At 30.5% G+C, this 19912-nt stretch overlaps 3 protein-coding genes across 5 annotated transcripts; 2 read left to right on the forward strand and 1 right to left on the reverse strand.

The window, feature by feature from the left end:
* Positions 1–1032: 1032 nt before the first annotated feature.
* Positions 1033–2345, reverse strand: LOC105960568 (serine/threonine-protein kinase/endoribonuclease IRE1-like; the record flags this gene model as incomplete). Its single annotated transcript, XM_012984759.1, has 3 exons — positions 1984–2345; positions 1367–1491; positions 1033–1261 (listed from the first exon to the last, which is right to left on the reverse strand). Coding segments are annotated over exons 1-3 (716 nt in total), but the record flags the coding sequence as incomplete, so codon positions are not given.
* Positions 2346–2985: 640 nt separating this feature from the next.
* On the forward strand, positions 2986–5606 carry LOC105960569 (uncharacterized). The gene is made up of 7 exons (XM_012984760.2): positions 2986–3127; positions 3535–3706; positions 3784–3942; positions 4026–4124; positions 4242–4439; positions 5077–5178; positions 5282–5606. Exons 2-7 carry the CDS (start codon positions 3542–3544, stop codon positions 5447–5449), a joined length of 891 nt encoding a protein of 296 aa, XP_012840214.2. The 5' UTR covers positions 2986–3127; positions 3535–3541; the 3' UTR covers positions 5450–5606.
* A 10601-nt stretch (positions 5607–16207) lies between these two features.
* LOC105951410 (uncharacterized) lies at positions 16208–19504 on the forward strand. 3 transcript variants are annotated; one of them, XM_088823436.1, is made up of 10 exons: positions 16208–16341; positions 16831–16970; positions 17048–17206; positions 17289–17480; positions 17612–17803; positions 17882–18040; positions 18123–18314; positions 18446–18564; positions 18610–18644; positions 19250–19380. In XM_088823436.1, exons 2-9 carry the CDS (start codon positions 16866–16868, stop codon positions 18638–18640), a joined length of 1149 nt encoding a protein of 382 aa, XP_088679562.1. In that variant the 5' UTR covers positions 16208–16341; positions 16831–16865; the 3' UTR covers positions 18641–18644; positions 19250–19380. The 3 variants fall into 3 exon arrangements, with proteins under 3 accessions (XP_088679562.1, XP_088679539.1, XP_088679595.1); XM_088823413.1 differs by having other exon boundaries at positions 18446–18644; positions 19250–19504; XM_088823469.1 differs by having other exon boundaries at positions 16842–16970; positions 18446–18644; positions 19250–19504.
* The last annotated feature ends 408 nt before the right edge of the window (positions 19505–19912 follow it).

Below are 19912 nucleotides of genomic sequence, written 5' to 3' on the forward strand. Positions count from 1 at the left end.
ACCCGAAACCCGAAAACCCGAAACCCGAAAACCCGAAAACCCGAAAACCCGAAACCCGAAAACCCGAAAACCCGAAACCCGAAACCCGAAACCCGAAACCCGAAACCCGAAACCCGAAACCCGAAAACCCGAAACCCGAAACCCGAAACCCGAAACCCGAAACCCGAAACCCGAAACCCGAAACCCGAAAACCCTGAAACCCGAAACCCGAAACCCGAAACCCGAAACCCGAAACCCGAAACCCGAAACCCGAAACCCGAAAACCCGAAACCCGAAACCCGAAAACCCGAAACCCGAAACCCGAAAACCCGAAACCCGAAACCCGAAACCCGAAACCCGAAACCCGAAACCCGAAACCCGAATCCGAAAACCCGAAACCCGAAACCCGAAACCCGAAAACCCGAAACCCGAAACCCGAAACCCAACCCCGAAACCCGAAACCCGAAACCCGAAACCCGAAACCCGAAAACCCGAAAACCCGAAACCCGAAACCCGAAAACCCGAAAACCCGAAAACCCGAAACCCGAAACCCGAAACCCGAAACCCGAAACCCGAAACCCGAAAACCCGAAACCCGAAAACCCGAAACCCGAAAACCCGAAACCCGAAACCCGAAAACCCGAAACCCGAAACCCGCAAACCCGAAAACCCGAAACCCGAAACCCGAAACCCGAAAACCCGAAACCCGAAACCCGAAACCCGAAACCCGAAAACCCGAAAACCCACAAACCCGAAAACCCGAAAACCCGAAAACCCGAAAACCCGAAAACCCGAAACCCGAAACCCGAAACCCGAAACAAGTGCTTCTTTTCTTCGTCCCAAAACAAGGGATGATTTACAACTTGTTTTAAGTTTAGCCTATACAACAATTTCAAATAAAATTTAAATATGTTAATGAAATCATGTATTGACCCCTTATTTTGAAATAATAATAGGACTCGTTTTTCTATTCAAAAAAAATAATTAAATGTGATATGTGGATTTAATAAAATGGAACAAATTAAAACGAAAACATAAGATTTAATGAAATTACCTCGAGGGTGCTTTAACATTGAGAAGTCGAGTGATGAGATCCCTAGCTTCTACTATATCTATCAACAAAATGTTTTGTTTATTGGCTATTTGCATTTCATGCTCAGACAATGATTCTGCAAAAGGGCATTTGCCATTGCTGATGCAAAACAGCAATATACGTCCGAGACTATATAAGTCATCGGCAAAAGTTTGTTCTCCGTTAGTGATTGCTTCTTTCGATTGACATCCTATTGGAAAAAAAAAATAAGGAACCAAAATAGAAATACATGAGAAAAAAAAAATAAGGAACCAAAATGGAAATACATGAGAAAAAAAAATTATATAGTTCTCACCTAGGCAATTGTCTAATGAAATTTTGGCACACATTATTTCTTCAATTATTAAAATATTTGTGGGCTTCAAGTTCCCGTGAACAAATTCCTTTGAATGCAAATGATCCAATCCCATTACAATGTCCCTGCAATTAACGTATAATAAGCAATTAACATATAATAAAATATAATAAGCAATTAACATATAATAAATAATAGGTAGCACAATGGATATATTAAATAAAAACTTGGCGGCTAGGCTCCCATAATTAATTAATACATATTTTATGTTAAAATATAAAACTCGCCGGTTAAGAGTTAGCTGTGGTAAGTGGAAACATGCAACCTGCAACTTTTTATTCACTTTTTCTTTCTTTTTCCATTTTTAAATATATTTTTTCACGTAATTTTCCATCACATTCATCTCCTAATTCTCACCAAGATCAGCATCAAAAACGATCTCCAATCCAAAACCAGATCTAAACATATATAAAGCTTTCTAAAGCTTTCACAATCTCCAATAGGACAAATATGAACAATGAAACAAATAACAACTCAAGCAAGTGATGTTTCAACATCAAATATTAAAACAACAAATAAATAACAATATTTAACATAAAAAATAGTCTAGAGAATACCTCATCAACTGTAAAAAAAGTGCAGATGGATAGAGGATAGGCTCAGGTGAATTGCATGTAGTGCCGATAATCGTCCACAACTTGGATTTCAAAGGGCTTTGGCAAATGAAATCACTTAAGTTGTACGTACATCGTTCTACGCAGAGATATGTGAAATATGGATCTTCTTCCTTTCCAATGTATCGAACAATATTTGGATGAACATCATATATAATCATAGCATCGGCCTGTTTCTTCAACAAAATATCATTGTCCACCGATCGACCACAACGTTTGATAGTCACTGAACGACCATCGTAAATTCCTTCCAATACAGTGGTGTTCCTTCCTCTTCCGATTACTTCGTGATCACTTATCGTCATTTTTCCAATCTTAGTTTCATATTTGAACTCTCCGAACCACAGCATGTTCATCGTGTTTTTCTAGTTGTTGGAAACTTATAGACACTTATTCATAATATATGTAGTACAATAGCTTTAGGTGCCTTTATATAATCATCGTCCATCAAATAATTTAGGAAATTGAAATACAATAATATATAAAACTTGGTAATTTTTGAAATAAAACATGGTAATTTTTTAAATAATAAAACTTGGTAATTTTTGAAATAAAACTTGGTAATATCTGAAGCGTGTGCAACAACATCACGGTTGTATCTCGAATTTCCTATAGAGAACCTCCTATTTACCATAGCAATCATGTTATAATTTAGGAAATTAAATTTCTATACAATAAACTGCTATATATTCTAAAAACTAGGCTAAAACCCCTACTTTGAGGACCAAAGCGCAAATTCTAAGAAGTAGACCGCTGCGGTCTTTCTTTCTTTTCGTTTCTTTTTTTTTTTTTCCTTTTTTTTTTCCTTTTTTTTTCTTTTTTCTTTTTTTTTTTTTTTTTTTTTCCTTTTTTTACCGACAATTCCTTTTATTTCTTATTCCCTTTCCTTTTTTGTCTTGTTCTGTGCATATATATATATATATATATATATATATATATATATATATATATATATATATACATCTCCCCGTTCATCTCTCCTTTCTACAATCTAAAATTTATCCTGCGCTTTCTGTTCTCCTTCGATTTCTGGATCTGTAAATCAATTACCGTTCTTCCGTTGAAATCTCATTCTACTCCCGTAAAGGTACCTTTTTTTGTTTTTGTTCTTGTTATATTTTTCTTCGATTTGGTAGTTCAGAATCGAAACCGATTAGGTTTTTGCTGCAAAAATATATTGTTTAGAATTTTGATATAATCAGATTTTGGGGCTTCTCGTTTGAAACGAGATTAGAATATTTAAGATCCCTTTTCAAATACCCATATTGCTAGAAATTATATTTCGCAATTCGATTTACTTTCAGAGTTTCTTTTTTTTTTTCTTCTTTTTTAATTTATTTTTATTGGAATTAGACTCACATAATCACCATCCCTTGTTTCTTTGAATTAGACTCTCAAAATTTAAATATATATATAGAAAGAATAAGCTGAACAATTGATTGGTCTTCCTGATTTAATTTTCTTTTTTCCTAAAGATTTTATTTTGTGTCACAGAGACAGTATGAATATTGACGCTGCCACAGAGTCATTCAGGTATTTGATTAAATTCCCACCGATTAGTAGGGATTCTCTCCACGAATCGCTCCTACGTGCAATTGAGGAGCTACAAATTGATGAAAAGATCAAAACCAGGGATGCTATTCAGTTACAAATCGAAGAGAAATTAGTAAGTCGTCTTTTTTTCATTAATTGATTTTGTTTTTTTATGTCACAAATGTAATGGTATTCTTGGTCAATTTGCAGGCGGACAATGAAATTCTTCGTGTTTATTATAATTTTCTCAACATCAAGGACATAAATGCAAGTGGTTTGTTGAAGGCAAAGCTTAATGAAATAGATCATCTGCAATCTATTGTTACCAAACTGGGAAATGCATTATCTATTGTGCATATCAATAATCAGGTATGCATGGAAATTCTATTCTTTCTTTTGGATTAGAGAGAAAAAAAAGATTGGTTTTTTCCTAAAAAGATTAAATTTTGCAGATATGTGACCTAGAAAATAAGATAAAACATGATGTTATTGCATTGGAGAGCCAACGTCGGTATCGTGAAGTGAGAGAGGAGGCCGAAGAGTTTTTAAAGGTATACATACATAGGTGATATTATATATTATGTTTCGTTAACTTGTTTGATTATATCTATAAAACATACATACATATTAGAGCGGAGAATGATTTTGCTATCTGGTTTTGGTGGCAGGTTGTTTTACGGAAGGAGCTTGCTATATTGACCGATAGTTCCATAAAAGCTAAAGCAGCTGTTAGGGAATTCAAGAAAAAAATTGATGATGCCGCAGAACAAGTGGAAAAACTCCAAGCCAATTACAGAGCTGCCTCTCATGTTTGCATAGAAGCAATTGCTATCAAGGATAATATGAAAAAAAAATATTGTGAAAAGGTAATCTCTCAATTAATAAACCCTAGCTAACTTATTTTATCATGAGAATTTCTAACGTATTTTTAATTATGATTATGTGTGTGTGTGTGTGTGTATATGTAATCGAGGTACTAACTAGATGCAATAGTAATACAATATATTAAAATTTGAAAAATTCGTGTTGGTTGGCAGAAAAAGAAATCTGATGTGTCATATTTACCGTTCAGAAAGTGGAATACACTAGGCATAGAACGTCTATACAACTTAAAGGTCCTCCATAATACGAAAGAGCAATATAACACAATCTTCTGATTTTCACCAGATTTGTAAAGATTTCTTTGTCTCTGTCAAATATAATTTTTCTCTCTGTTATCTTCCCTGTTTTCGCCATTCTAATTTTCTGATGTGATTTCAGATCAAATTTTTCCTTTTTCTTTTTTTCCTTGTCTTCCTGTTTGGTGGGGGTAAACCACAAGGCACATTCGAAGCTCTTGTTTTGTATTTTTGATTTGGCAGCATGTGAAATATGTAAAAGATTACTTGATCATCAATCTTGACTTGATTCTTTAAAATTTTATATTTTTTCTTGTTGTTAATTTGTCATAATTTTTATTATTATGCTTATGTGAGTATCTTAAATGATTGACTGAAATCGCAGATTGCAATGTTTGCGGAATGCTTGTCGGATACTGATTTTGCCCCTATTACAAATGAAATCCCTAGTGATCCAATGCAGCTTTCCCGCTACTGCAAGCACAATGTAAGTTATGTTTTTTTTTTTTTTCCAGAAGGTTTTGTTTAAGTTGAAGGAATCTCTCGAAAAAGTTTATATTAATTCTCAATTATTGATGTATGTATTATAGGTGGAAAATTTTATGCAAAGGTGGAACAAATGGTATCGACTTCGCGTAGAGTATGCCAAATACAACGAAAGCAGTACAATGAATCGATTTGGGAGTTTAGACGGTTGTTCACTTCACCCTGATTATGAAACCCCCTTTGTACCCACTACTAGTCAAGAAAAAGAATAAAATGATGCTGCTTGAAAAGCAAACAAGAAGCAAAATTCATCATGGATATGTTTCCTATTGATTATATGCGTAAGTAAATGTTATTTTTATATGGTTAGAATATGAATGAAAAACATTTGTGACATTCCTTCACATTATTGTCTCTTGTTTTTTGTGACATTGGTTTAATATGATTAGACAAGCCATGATTAAATCTTATTTAATATTTGGTTAGTACAATAACTAGTATTTCACCCGTGCGTTGCACGGAGGTCAGTTTCACAATAAGAAAAATAAAGTTATGTAAACGACTATCTCTTTATAACAATACCAATTCAAGGAAAACAAAATGGAAGGAAATAAAAAACAAACTTTATCTCTTAATTTAGAGTTGTAACATATAAAATTAAGTTATATATTACAAATAAGAAAGCATGAAGCGCGCAAAACACGATATCAAGATTAAGTGAAATCATTTAAAACATATGGTATAACTCTATTTTTTGGATTGCAATCTACTACAACATGTGAATCTTCTGCAAAATAACTAAGGTAACAACACGGTAGCAGAGAAGTAACACAATAGATATTCAAATAATTTGCAAGTTTATGACTAATGGCGTTCAATTAGTGATGCACATTACTCAAACAACAATAAAACTTATAAATATAGCAAAAGAGATATGATGTATATGCCACTATCAGTACTGGTACCAATGTTGATACCAATACCGATATCAATACTGATACCAATATTGTTACCAATAGTGATACTAATTCAATTAATACTGATACTCATACTCATACTAATACTAATGCTAATATTAATACTAATAACATTAATATTAATACTAATACTAATACTAATACTAATACTAATACTAATATTAATACTAATACTAATTCTAATACTAATACTAACACTAATATTAAATACTAATACTAATACTAATACTAATGTTAATACTAATAGTGATACTAATACTAATATTGGTACAAATACTGGTACTAATACTAATACTAATACTAATACTAATATTAATACTAATACTAATACTAATACTAATACTAATACTAATACTAATACTAATATTAATACTAATACCAATACTAACACTAATACTAATACTGATATTAATATAATATTAATACCGATACTAATAATGATACTAACACAAATATTAATACTAATTGTGATACTAATAGTAATACTAATACTAATAATAATACTGATACTAATACTAATACTCATACTCTTACCAATACAAATATTAATACTAATAATAAAACTAATACTAACACTAATATTCATATTGATACTAATACTAATACTAAGAATAAAACTAATATTGATACTAATACTAATAATAATATTGATACTTACAATGATAATTATAGTGATACTGATACTAATACTAATACTAATACTAATATTAATACTAATACTAATATTAATACTAATACTGATACTAATACTAATATTAATACTAATACTCATACTCATACCAATACTAATAATAATACTAATACGTACTAATACTAATATTCATATTGATACTAATACTAATACTAAGAATAATACTAATATTGATACTAATACTGATAATAACACCGATACTTTCATTGATAATGATAGTTATATTGATACTAATACTAATACTAATACTAAGAATAAGACTAATATTGAGACTAAAACTAATAATAATATTGATACTTATAGTGATACTAATAGTGATATTGATACTAATATTAATACTAATAGTAATACTAATCTTATATATAAAAGAAAGAAACGTTGGGCAACCCTAAAAAACCCTAATGACATTTCTGTAATTATTTATTTTTAACTTTTGTTTTTTACTAATTTTAACTATATTTTCAACAATTATCAAACTGATAAATCGTGAAAAATACTCCAACCTCCTGTTTTTTCATAAATATATCCCAAATCATAAAAAATAAAGATAGAAATTCAATTTGTTAAATTGATTATTTTTTTTTTTCACTTTTAAAATTCGATACCGTGCATCGGCACGGGGAAAAAATGCTAGTACTAATTAATACTAAGACTAATACTGATACTAATAACAATAATAATTATGATACTGATACTAATACTATACTCATACTGATACTCATAGTAATATTATATTAATACTAATATTAATACTGATACTTACACTAATACTGATACTCATAGCAATATTAATATTAATACTAATACTAATACTAATACTGATATCAATATTGATACTGATATTAATACCGATACTCATAGTGATACTAATAGTAATACTAATACTAATATTGATACTCATATTGATACTCGTCGTACAATACTGATACTCATACTAATATTGATACTCATGCTCATACAAGTACTAACAATCATATTGATACTCATACTAATACTGATATTAATGTTGATGTTGATATTGGTACTAATATTGATACTAATAGTGGTACTAATATCGATACTGATAATGATATTGATATTGATACTGATACGCATACTCATACTGATACTGATATTGATACAAATGTTGATATTGATACTGATACTAATACTAATACTAATACGGATACAAATACTGAAACTGAAACTGATATTGGTACTGATACAGATATGATATTGATATTGATATTGATATTGATATTGATATTGATACTGATACCGATACCCATACCGATACTGATGCCGATACTAATGTCGATATCGATAATTATACCGATACTGATATTGATACCGATATTGATATTTAGACTAATATTAATATTAATATTAATACTAATATTAATACTAATACTAAAACTAATATTAACACTAATATTAAGACTAATATTAATACTAATACTATTACTAATATTATTACTAATACTAATATTAATACTAATATTAATACTGATATTAATACCATTTCTTATACTAATATGTTAATATTGTTAATGTTAATGCTAATGTACATATTCTAATTCTAATACTAATTTTAATGTTAATGTTAATCTGGATATGCTTATGTTGATTATAAGTGTAATACTAATATTATCCAAATCCTTATCCTGTTCCCAATCATATTCATATATAACATTAACCATGATTATAATCCTAATCATAATTCTAATCCTAAACCTATTTCTAACATTAATTATAATCCTAATAATTTTACTACTGATAATACTAATGCTAATGCTAATGTTAATTCTAATTACAATTATAATTATAATTCTAACCATAATCCTAATCCTAATGCTAATCATAATCATAATACTAATACATGTCTCTAATTGTAGTACTAATCAATAATCATAATCTTAATTATAATTCTAATACTAATCTTAATCATAATCATAATCCTAATCCTAATATTAATTATAATACTACTAATCATAGTATTAATACCAATACTAATTCAAAGAATATTAATTATAATCGTAATTCTAATGCTAATACTAATCACAATCCTAATTTTGATTTTGCATCAATGTTTTTGCAATGATCTATTATTTTGTATAATAAACAATTATTCAATGTCGCAACTTTTATATCAAATTCCTTATGTGTGGTACCTGATACATCAAGAAACACATATTAAATATATTAGAAATTAATATTTAATTATATTATCAAACTGACATTAAAATTATTTGAAATAATGTAAGGGTATAAGCAAACATTAAGACGTGAAAAGAACGATAATCGTTGTTAATAGGATAAATTATGAAAATCCTCATGAACTTAGGCTAAATTACGGAAAGCACCCCTATTTATCGGTAATTACCAAAATCCCCCAGATGTTTGTTTATGTCTTACACGACCCCCTTATGGTGTGATTTTTTACGGAATCTTTTTTTATTCCATGTAATATGTGGATTCTACCCTTGCAGACGTGACATTTCTTTTATCTTACTTTTTAAATACAAAAAATACCTTTAGGGGAGGTAATAGTAATACTAAAAAGTTGTGAAGATTTTAAGAAGAAAAAATCTTTCGTGTAAAGTGCCCCTTACGGTAATTTTTGTCTTTGAAAAGTACCATAAACAAATATCGTGTGCAAGGTAGAATCTGCATTTTCGGTGAATATTCCACGTAATAAAAAAAAATTCCGTGAAAAATCACACCGTAAGGGGGTCGATGTAAGATGGAAGCAACCATCAGGGAAATTTTTACGATACACATTCTCTGGTCATGTTCATGTATAATGTATAATATCAAATGATTTATTCTGCAATATTTTGTTTATATAAATCCAAGTTTATGAATTAAAATACACAATTTTCGTAACACCGTCAATCATACAATTATAATAGGTGAAGATTTTAAATTGAATTTAAATTAAATTAATTACTATTGAAATTAAATTAAAAAATAAAACTAGGGTAAATTACAAATACCCCCCTGAGGTATGGTTAAATTACAAAAAAAACCCTCTTGTTTGGATAATTACATCTACCCCCTCAACTATGATTTTTTCTTACCTTTATGGTGCCAAATTCAACATAGTCATCTACATTCCGTGAAATGTGCTCTAGTTTGTACTCTTTGTGTAAAAAATACAGTTTTTGATGCACCACAAACTGATATATACAAGCTAAAAATCACATATTATGGTAATCTTGCTTCATAATGTAGAGTTTGAATAGGATAAAACGGGTACAAAAGTGATAATATTCCATATAATCTCGAAGATTCCACGAAATTTGATGAATTGAGGGGGGTGGTTGTAATTATCCAAACAAGAGGGGTGTTTTTGTAATTTGGTCATACCTCAGGGGGGTGTTTGTAATTTACCCATAAAACTATTTAGAGTTTTCCAATAAAGTTGATATATTTAAAGTATTTTATAAATGGTATGATATAAAAATATAATTAAATAATTAATATCTTTTTAATTTTGGAAAATAGTGACATGTTTTTTGATGATTTATTTTCACCAATCAATTTGCCACATTGGATCAAATTAAGGACATGTCATCATTTGAAATTGACAAATGTCAATCAATTAGGCATGCAATTCAACTTTTATATATTATATAGATATAGATTCTTCGGTCAGATTCTCAATTATCGCTAAATGTATGTATGTGTGTCAGTGTGTGTATACATATATTTTTACTTATGACCTTATTATATATGTCTCTATTTACAACAAATACTTATAAACTGAAATTCAAATCCAAAAATGTTTTGGCTTACTCGTACGTAATGAAGTTGACGGATGCAAACTATCGTACTGGCGTTTACTTATTTTTGGTTAAATTTATATTTCAATTTACAAACACTTTCTAATATTGAATATGCACTAGCCTAATATTTTTTTATTTTTTTTTAATAAACATAATATGAAAATTATTACATTTTTTTTTGCACTAAAGTATGTATACGGACCTAAGGTTAGGGGTGAAAATCGGAATGGAATTTCCGAATTCCGCAAATTTTGATCCGAAAATATCCGAATTTGGAATCATATTTTCCATTCCGATTTTTGATTCTTTCGAATTTATTTGGAATGAAATTGGAATGCTATATAAAATTACTGAAAAACCCTTTAATTAGTTGTCAAGATAATTATCGAAACCCTTTTGAGGTATAATTGAATTACCAAAAACCCTCATGCATGCATATGTATCCGACAAGCAGTAGCCATAATAATGAAAACTATGACAAATTAACAACAAGAAGGAAAAGAAGAAAAGGAATTATTAGGGTTTTCAACCTAGTTTTTCGAATTTGCAGTTTGGTCCTAAAGTTAGGAATTTTAACCTAGTTTTTTAGAATATTCTTTTGGGCTATACTTTAATAATTAACGGATCGTGTTTACCGTCTCTTGCAGCCCCTGTCAGACGTCAGCAGCCACTAAAACAAGAAATTATGTGTTAATTGTGGTTTATCTCATTCAACGAATCATATGTTTTGCTACTGTTATTTGTTATTTAAGTTAGTGTTCAATTTATGGAAAAATCTTGATATTTACATTTGTGATTTACGAACTTGAGGAAATCGTTAAAGCAGTGGGATGTGTGACTTTCATATAATAATTGATTGTTTATTTTAAATCTAAATATAACTATTAGGACGAACCTATAATTTTGTGAAAAATCTTACGCGTTTTCTTTTATTTCAATTAAGGCAACTTGCTGTGTCATTTTCTTTGTCAAATTATGTATTAATGTGCTGCCCATAGAAACATTTATTTATAGCTTCTAGGAGAAAATGTAAAGTAGGCCGAAAAAATTCTATACTAAACATTGCTAAGTTAGCTAGTAAAACTTCCATAACATATAATAATCTGCTAATTTTAGTTAAATTGATAATTTATCATAATGACGAGTTGTCAGCATCTCTTTTTTTCTTGGGTGCTCAATCAGTGTCTTTCTGTGATACATTTGAAGATGATACATGTTACATATATATATATATATATATATATATATATATATATATATATATATACATATAATCTGTCAAAACAATACAAAATCTAGTTAAAGACAATTAGTTCAATTGTAGAACTTCTTAAAGTCTGATCTGTGTCTCACTGCAGACATTTCTAGGTACACCTCAATCAAAAGGTTTGGAAATAGACATGAGAAATAGTTTTAAACTTCTGTAGGATTCCTTCCAATTATTTGGTCCATATAATGGGCCAATTCGTTTCGTATAAATCTTAGTAGATCACATAGTAAACCAAAGTCGTACCAGGCTTCTCCGGTCATAATATTATTGATGACAACTGCATCTAACTTCAAATCCCATGAACCCTCGAAAACTTTTCGTTTCCGTTTCTCAATTGATTTAGTGAGGCGACGTTTTTTCCGAGGGTCTTTTTTCTCGAAGACGAGTGCATCGCTTACGGTTCGAATAAATAAATGCTTCTTTTCTTCATCCCAAAACAAGGGATGATTTCCTACTTGTTTTAATTTTAGCCTGTACAACAATTTCAAATAAATTATAAATATGTATTGGTTGACCCCCTTATTTGAAATAATAATAATAATAATAATAATAATAATAATAATAATAATAATAATAATAATAATAATAATAATAATAATAATAATAATAATAATAATAATAATAATAATAATAATAATAATAATAATAATAATAATAATAATAATAATAATAATAATAATAATAATAATAATAATAATAATAATAATAATAATAATAATAATAATAATAATAATAATAATAATAATAGTAGTAGTAGGACTCTTTTTTCTATTAAAAAATTTAATTAAATTTGATATGTGGATTTAATAAAATGGAATAAATTAAAATTAAAACATATGATTTAATGAAGTTACCTCGAATTTGCTTTAGCGTTGAGAAGTTGAGGGGATAAGATCCCTAGCTTCTGTTATGCCTATCGACAAAATGTTTTGTTGATTTCCATCGGCTATTTTCCTTTCATTCTCAGACATTGATTCCCCGAAAATATGCTCACCATTGGTGATACAAAATAATAATATGCGTCCGAGCCTAATGAAGTCATCGGCAAAAGTAGTTATTACTTTTTTCGATTGCCTTCCTGACCCTATTGCAGGCCCGGTTCTGAGGGGAGACGAGAAAGGCGGTCGCCTCGGGCCCCCGATTTTTTACGAATTTTAGGGGCCCCCAATTTTGGAAAAATAGCCCTTATACATTAGTATTAATTGATTATATATAAAAGACAGAAAAGAGAAATTAAAAAAGAACTATGATGAAGATTCGTCAACTCTTTGTCTTCGATTCTCCATTATCTCGTTCTTCTTGTTTTAAGATTGCGTAAAAAAAATCCAGATTTTCGTAATTGTGATTATCTTATATAGGTGTACTTAGTACTTGAATATATAGGAGTTTCCTTGTGCAATTAAAATTCCTATAATGCGTAGTCGAGGAACTACAGACGGCCGTCCGAAATTTAGTTCATTTTCTCAGACGACCGTCTCAACCTTCTATTAGATTATTTTTCCTCCCGGGACGACCCGTCGGAGAATCTGCTGAAATCTCCAGACGGGCGTCTCAGTTCTATTTTTGGTCTGCAGTTGGTTGTCTTCCCTTGCCAGTTCTTTACCGTTCCATCCTCTAGACTCCCGATTCTTCAATATGTACCTAAAATATAATAACCAAGTCATTAAACATCATTCAATAAATAAAATTCCACAAAAACCCTCATGAGAAAATATAAATTGAGTGTAAAACTTACATTCAACAACTCTAAAAAAAATCGGGGGCGATGCCCCCCGTACCATTCAAGTTTTTTTAACCTACTATGTTTTAATTACTTCGAACAGAAAAAAAAACAATGTTGCTCTTGCTAGGGGCCCCCGTTTCAAATATCTACAGAATTCGCCTTGGGCCCCCGAATTCATAGGAACGGGCCTGCCCTATTGACACAAAAAATTATAAGGAACCAAATTGGGAATTGGAATCATGTATACATGAACAAAATTATATACTTATCACCTGGGAAGTCGTCTAATGATATTTTGGCACAGGTTATTTCTTCAAATATTAAAATCTTACTAGTAATCTGACCCGTGCGATGCACGGATTGGAATAAAATTAATGCAGACTAATACTCTATTTATTTAGGAATGCAAGTGTTTAAAAGTCGGACCAATTATATGGTAAATAAACTGCTAAAAAAACTGATTAAAATGAGCCCCTACGGCTACCATACTTTTGCTAAAACTTACAGTTACATAAACAAATCTTAATTTAAATACTTGATAAAAAAACATAAAATACCAAGATTAATACGTTAATCTCTTAATGAATATAAACAATTTCATGAATACAGTCAAAATGGAATCGTGTATTCTTCATAACACCTACATTAAATTTCATAAATTCACAGACAATTCAAAGTTCTTTATGCATTTAAACCACCCACGAATGTTGCCAAGCTTGGGGATGGGAGAATTAGAGGTACCAACAAAAGTAGACACTCTTTTGGAGGAAGAAGAAGCGAGCTTATTTGGCGAAGTAGTGCTGAGCTGTTTCCGTCCGAAAATCCTGATTGTCTCAACTCCAAATTACGAGTACAATGTTATTCTCCAAGGTTGTACTACAGAGGACCCGGACGAAAAGAATCAGACACAGGTTTGTAAGTTTCGAAACCATGATCACAAATTCGAATGGACGCGGGCACAGTTTGAGAGCTGGGCTGCTGACCTGGTGGCAACCCATAATTACGGGCTTGACTTCAGCGGTGTTGGTGGTGCTGCTGACGTGGAGCCTGGTTTTGCTTCGCAGATTGCTATTTTTAGAAGGCGCGAAGATAACTTGACGAACGTGGAATCGGATAACCACTATGCGCCGATTTGGGAATGGAATAGGGAGAATATTCCCCCCAAAGAGCAATGATTTAACCTAATATGGTGATTTTGGGGGTAAAATGGATACTTTAATTGAGGGAATTGCCATCCACTATGTGTGGATTCTGGGTAATTGTATTTATTTGGCTATAGTGCACAAATCCGACCAATCTAGCATTAGAGAGTTCAGATTGCAATTGTGGGCGTTCTGAGTGAGGATTTTGTGTGTGCACCTTAGTCTGCTTTGTATTCTTTGTGGGAAATTAATATAAATGTTGGGCATTGCCCGTAAACGTGCTTGTGTGTTTGTTTTCTGATGCATACTAATTTCTAACTATAGTTTTCAACAACTATCAATTTCCTATTTTTCATCTATATATCTCAAATTTTAAGAGATAAATATAGACATTCGATTTGTTAAATCTTATTATATATTAAATTGATTATTTTTTTTCACTTTTGAAATAATATCACCTGCATCGCACGGTTAAAATGTAGTTAGGTAAATAAGGAAAAGCTAAATTGCAAATTCTAAAAACTAGGTTAAAATTCCTAACTCTAGGACCAAACTGCAAATTCGAAAAACTAGGTTGAAAACCCTAATACTCTTGTTTAGCCCGTCTCCTAAGGGCATCTCCTATGGATTGGGGGAGGGGTGGGGGTGGGGGTGGGCTGGGGTGTTTAGTGAGTAGGGGGTGAGGCTGGGGTGGGGCTGGGGTGGGGGGCTGGGGTGGCTGGGGGGGTGAATTGAGCCCAGGCACAAGCCCTGGGCTCTCACTCTCCTCTCTCTCACGTGAGCTTCACGCTCCACCTTTTTTTTTTTTTTTTTTTTTTTCTTTTTTCTTTTTCCTTCTCTTTCCATGTAGCAATTTCTTTTTTATTTCTTTTTTCTTTTGTTATTTTGTATCTTTTCTTTTTTTTTATTTTAGTTTTTTCTTTTTTTTTTGTTTTTTGTTTCTTTCTTTTTTCTTTATTTATTTTCATTTTATTATTATTTTTTTTTATTTTACTTCAGTTTTCTCATTTATTTTTTCTCTAATTCGATCTTTTTAATTTAAAATAGTAATTTTATTGTAAATATTCTATTAATTATATTAACATTACGTGTTGTTGTTGTTATTATTATTATTATTATTATTATTATTATTATTATTATTATTATTATTATTATTATTATTATTATTATTATATGGTGAGAGTGGTGATGGAAAAAATTGGAAGAAAGAGATTGATCGGCTGGACGAGAAATGGGTTGGGGTCGGGGGAGGGGGAGGGGGAGCCCCGGGGGAGCCGCCCCCCATCGACAGGAGATGCCCTAACAAAATCCTTTCTTTCCGGTCCTTTTTTCCTTTTTTTTTTTATTCTTTTTCCCTTTTTTGACCGACAATTTCCTTTTTTTTTTTCCTTTCCTTTTTCTTTTTTTTTTTTTTTTTCTTTTTCCCTTTTTTACCGACAATTTCCTTTTTTTTTTTTTTTTTTTTTTCTTATTCCCTTTCCTTTTTCTTTATTATATATATAATATATATATACCCCGTTCATCTCTCCTTTCTACCATCAACTTATCCTGCGCTTTCTGTTCTCCTTCGATTTTTGAATCTCTAACCGTAAAGGTACCTTCTTTCGTTTTTGTTCTTATTTTATTTTTGTTGTTGTTTTATTTTTCTTCGATTTGGTAGTTCAGAATCGAAATCCGATTGGGTTTTTGATGCAAAAATATATATTGTTTATAATTTTGATGTAATCAAATTTTGGGGCTTTACGTTTGAAACGAGATTAGAAGATTTAAGATGCCTTCTCAAATACTCGTGTTGCTAGAAATTATAATTCGCAATTCGATTTACTTTCAGAGATTTGTTTTTGTTTTTTTTTTTTTAATTTATTTTTATTGGAATTAGACTCACAAAATCACCATCCCTTGTTTCTTTGAATTAGACTCACAAAATCATTTAATTTAAATATATAGAAAGAATAAGCTGAACAATTGATGGTCTTCCCGATTTAATTTTCTTTTTCTTTTAAGATTTTATTTTGTGTCATATTTACATACTCTTTATATTATAATACATTGTATGTATATTAACTTTTGATATTTGTTCTAGAATTGCCACAGCAAAGACACATCCACAGAGACAGTATGAATGTTCTAGGAAAATCAATCAGACCTACATTTGAAGAGCTACAAATTGATGAAAATGCCAAAAAAAGTGATGTTGTTCAGTTACAAGTCGTAGAGAAATTAGTAAGCTGTCTTTTTTTTTCGTTAATTGATTTTTTTTTATAATACAAAATGTAATGGTATTCTCGGCCAATTTGCAGGCGGACAATGATATTCTTGGTGTTTATTATGATTATCTCAAGCAAAAGGACATAAATGCAAGTGAATTATTGAAGTCAAGGCATATGGAAATAGATTATCTTCAATCTATTTTTACCAAAGCCGAAAATGCATTATCTATTGACGGTATCAAAAATCAGGTACGCATGAAAATTCTATTCTTTCTTTTTGGATTAGAGAGAAAAAAAGATTGTTTTTTCCTAAAAAGATTAAATTTTGCAGATATGTGACCTAGAAAATAAGATAAAACATGATGTTCTTGCATTGGAGGTAAGGAAAAAGCTCAAGCGTGAAATCTCTCGACTGAGCCAACGTCGCGAAAAATTATCTTCTTCTTCTTTCTTTGATATCAAAGACGAAGATGGAATCAGGCAGTATCGTGAAGTGAGAGACGAGGCCGAAGATTTTTTAAAGGTATACATACATACATACTTGATGTTATTTTTCGACAAAACTTGTTTGATTGTATCTATAAAACATACATACATTACATATTAGAGCGGATAATGGATTTGCTATCTTGGTTTTGGTTTTGGTGTGTGCAGGTTGTTTCACGCAAGGAGCTTGATATATTTAATGAGAGTTCCATAAAAGCTAAAGCAGCTGTTACGGAATTCAAGAAAAAATGTGATGATGCTGCTGAACAAGTGGAAAAACTCCAAGCCAATTACATAGCTGCCTCTGATGAAAATGCCAAAAAAAGTGATGTTGTTCAGTTACAAGTCGTAGAGAAATTAGTAAGCTGTCTTTTTTTTTCGTTAATTGATTTTTTTTTTATAATACAAAATGTAATGGTATTCTCGGCCAATTTGCAGGCGGACAATGATATTCTTGGTGTTTATTATGATTATCTCAAGCAAAAGGACATAAATGCAAGTGAATTATTGAAGTCAAGGCATATGGAAATAGATTATCTTCAATCTATTGTTACCAAAGCCGGAAATGCATTATCTATTGACGGTATCAAAAATCAGGTACGCATGAAAATTCTATTCTTTCTTTTTGGATTAGAGAGAAAAAAAGATTGTTTTTTCCTAAAAAGATTAAATTTTGCAGATATGTGACCTAGAAAATAAGATAAAACATGATGTTCTTGCATTGGAGGTAAGGAAAAAGCTCAAGCGTGAAATCTCTCGACTGAGCCAACGTCGCGAAAAATTATCTTCTTCTTCTTTCTTTGATATCAAAGACGAAGATGGAATCAGGCAGTATCGTGAAGTGAGAGACGAGGCCGAAGATTTTTTAAAGGTATACATACATACATACTTGATGTTATTTTTCGACAAAACTTGTTTGATTGTATCTATAAAACATACATACATTACATATTAGAGCGGATAATGGATTTGCTATCTTGGTTTTGGTTTTGGTGTGTGCAGGTTGTTTCACGCAAGGAGCTTGATATATTTAATGAGAGTTCCATAAAAGCTAAAGCAGCTGTTACGGAATTCAAGAAAAAATATGATGATGCTGCTGAACAAGTGGAAAAACTCCAAGCCAATTACATAGCTGCCTCTGATGTTTGCATAGAAGCAATTGCTATCAAGGATAATATGAAAAAAAAAATATTGTGACAAGGTAATCTCTCAATTAATACACCCTAGCCAACTTGTATTTCTAACGTATTTTTAATTATGATTATGTGTGTGTATAAATATTCGAGGTACTAACTAGATGCAATAGTAATACAATTATTTATCCTACAAATGAGTTGCATTTTCTTGATGCTCCAGAATCAATGATGATCCTGATTATTTTTTTTTGAAAAATTTGTGTTGGTTAGTAGGAAAGGAAAACATATATGTCATATTTACTGTTCATGGTATATAATCGTTAAAGTGAAACGGGAAATAAACTATGTATAGAATGTTCTATGCAACTTAATGGTCCTCCATAAAAATACAAAGGAGCAATATAGAACAATACCAGAAGGCACATTTGAAGCTCTTGTTTTATAATTTTTGATCTCGCAGCATGTGAAATGTGCAATACATTACTTGATCAGCAATCTGACCTCATTTTAATTTTTTTATTAATTAAGTGATCAACATTATTAGGAGCGTGGGTGTTTTTCTTGCTAATTAATAATTCTTTTTTTTTTTTTTGTTCCTTGTTAATTTGTCATAGTTTTTATTCATTATTATGGGTATGTGAGTACCTTAATTGAATGACTGAATTTGCAGATTGCATTGCTTGGCCACTGCTTGTCGGATGCATATGCATGAGGGTTTTTCTTAATTCAATTATACCTCAAGGGTTTTGGTACTTATCTCGGCAACCAAACGAGTCCTTATTGGACTCATCTTTGGATTTATTGTTTGTTTGTTGACGTTATAGTTGAATTCATCATTTCAAATAATTAATTACAATTATTTTTTTTGTTTTGTTTTAAGACATTCATCACCCGATTTGAGTATTTAAATTTATACTTTTTTAAAGCTTTTGAAGAATTCATCAAGTTAATTAGTGAAAATTTTGATTCTATTATTTAATCACCTTTTAAATTCATCAAACATTTTGACAAGTTTACACATATTTTGTATAGTCAATTTATTTTTCATAATTGATTTTAATAAATAAAAATATACAAGAAAAAAATAAATTATAAACAATTATATGAATACTTGATCTAGTGATAAAAATATTTTTTGCAATTAATTACTTGTCTTTTTAATCACACGCTATACTATATTTAGAGATACATATTTTGTTAATTTGAAACTCGACACAACTCAAAAGCTAGGAGAAAAGGGGACGATTGAGTTGAATAAATAATAATGAAGAAAGATAAGAAAATGATGTTTAGTACTTTAGTTTTGTGAGAAATAAGGGGAAAAAAAAAAAAA

Source organism: Erythranthe guttata, chromosome 1, assembly GCF_056151865.1.
Source record: "Erythranthe guttata isolate IM_541 chromosome 1, IM_541, whole genome shotgun sequence".
Taxonomy (NCBI): Eukaryota; Viridiplantae; Streptophyta; class Magnoliopsida; order Lamiales; family Phrymaceae; genus Erythranthe; species Erythranthe guttata.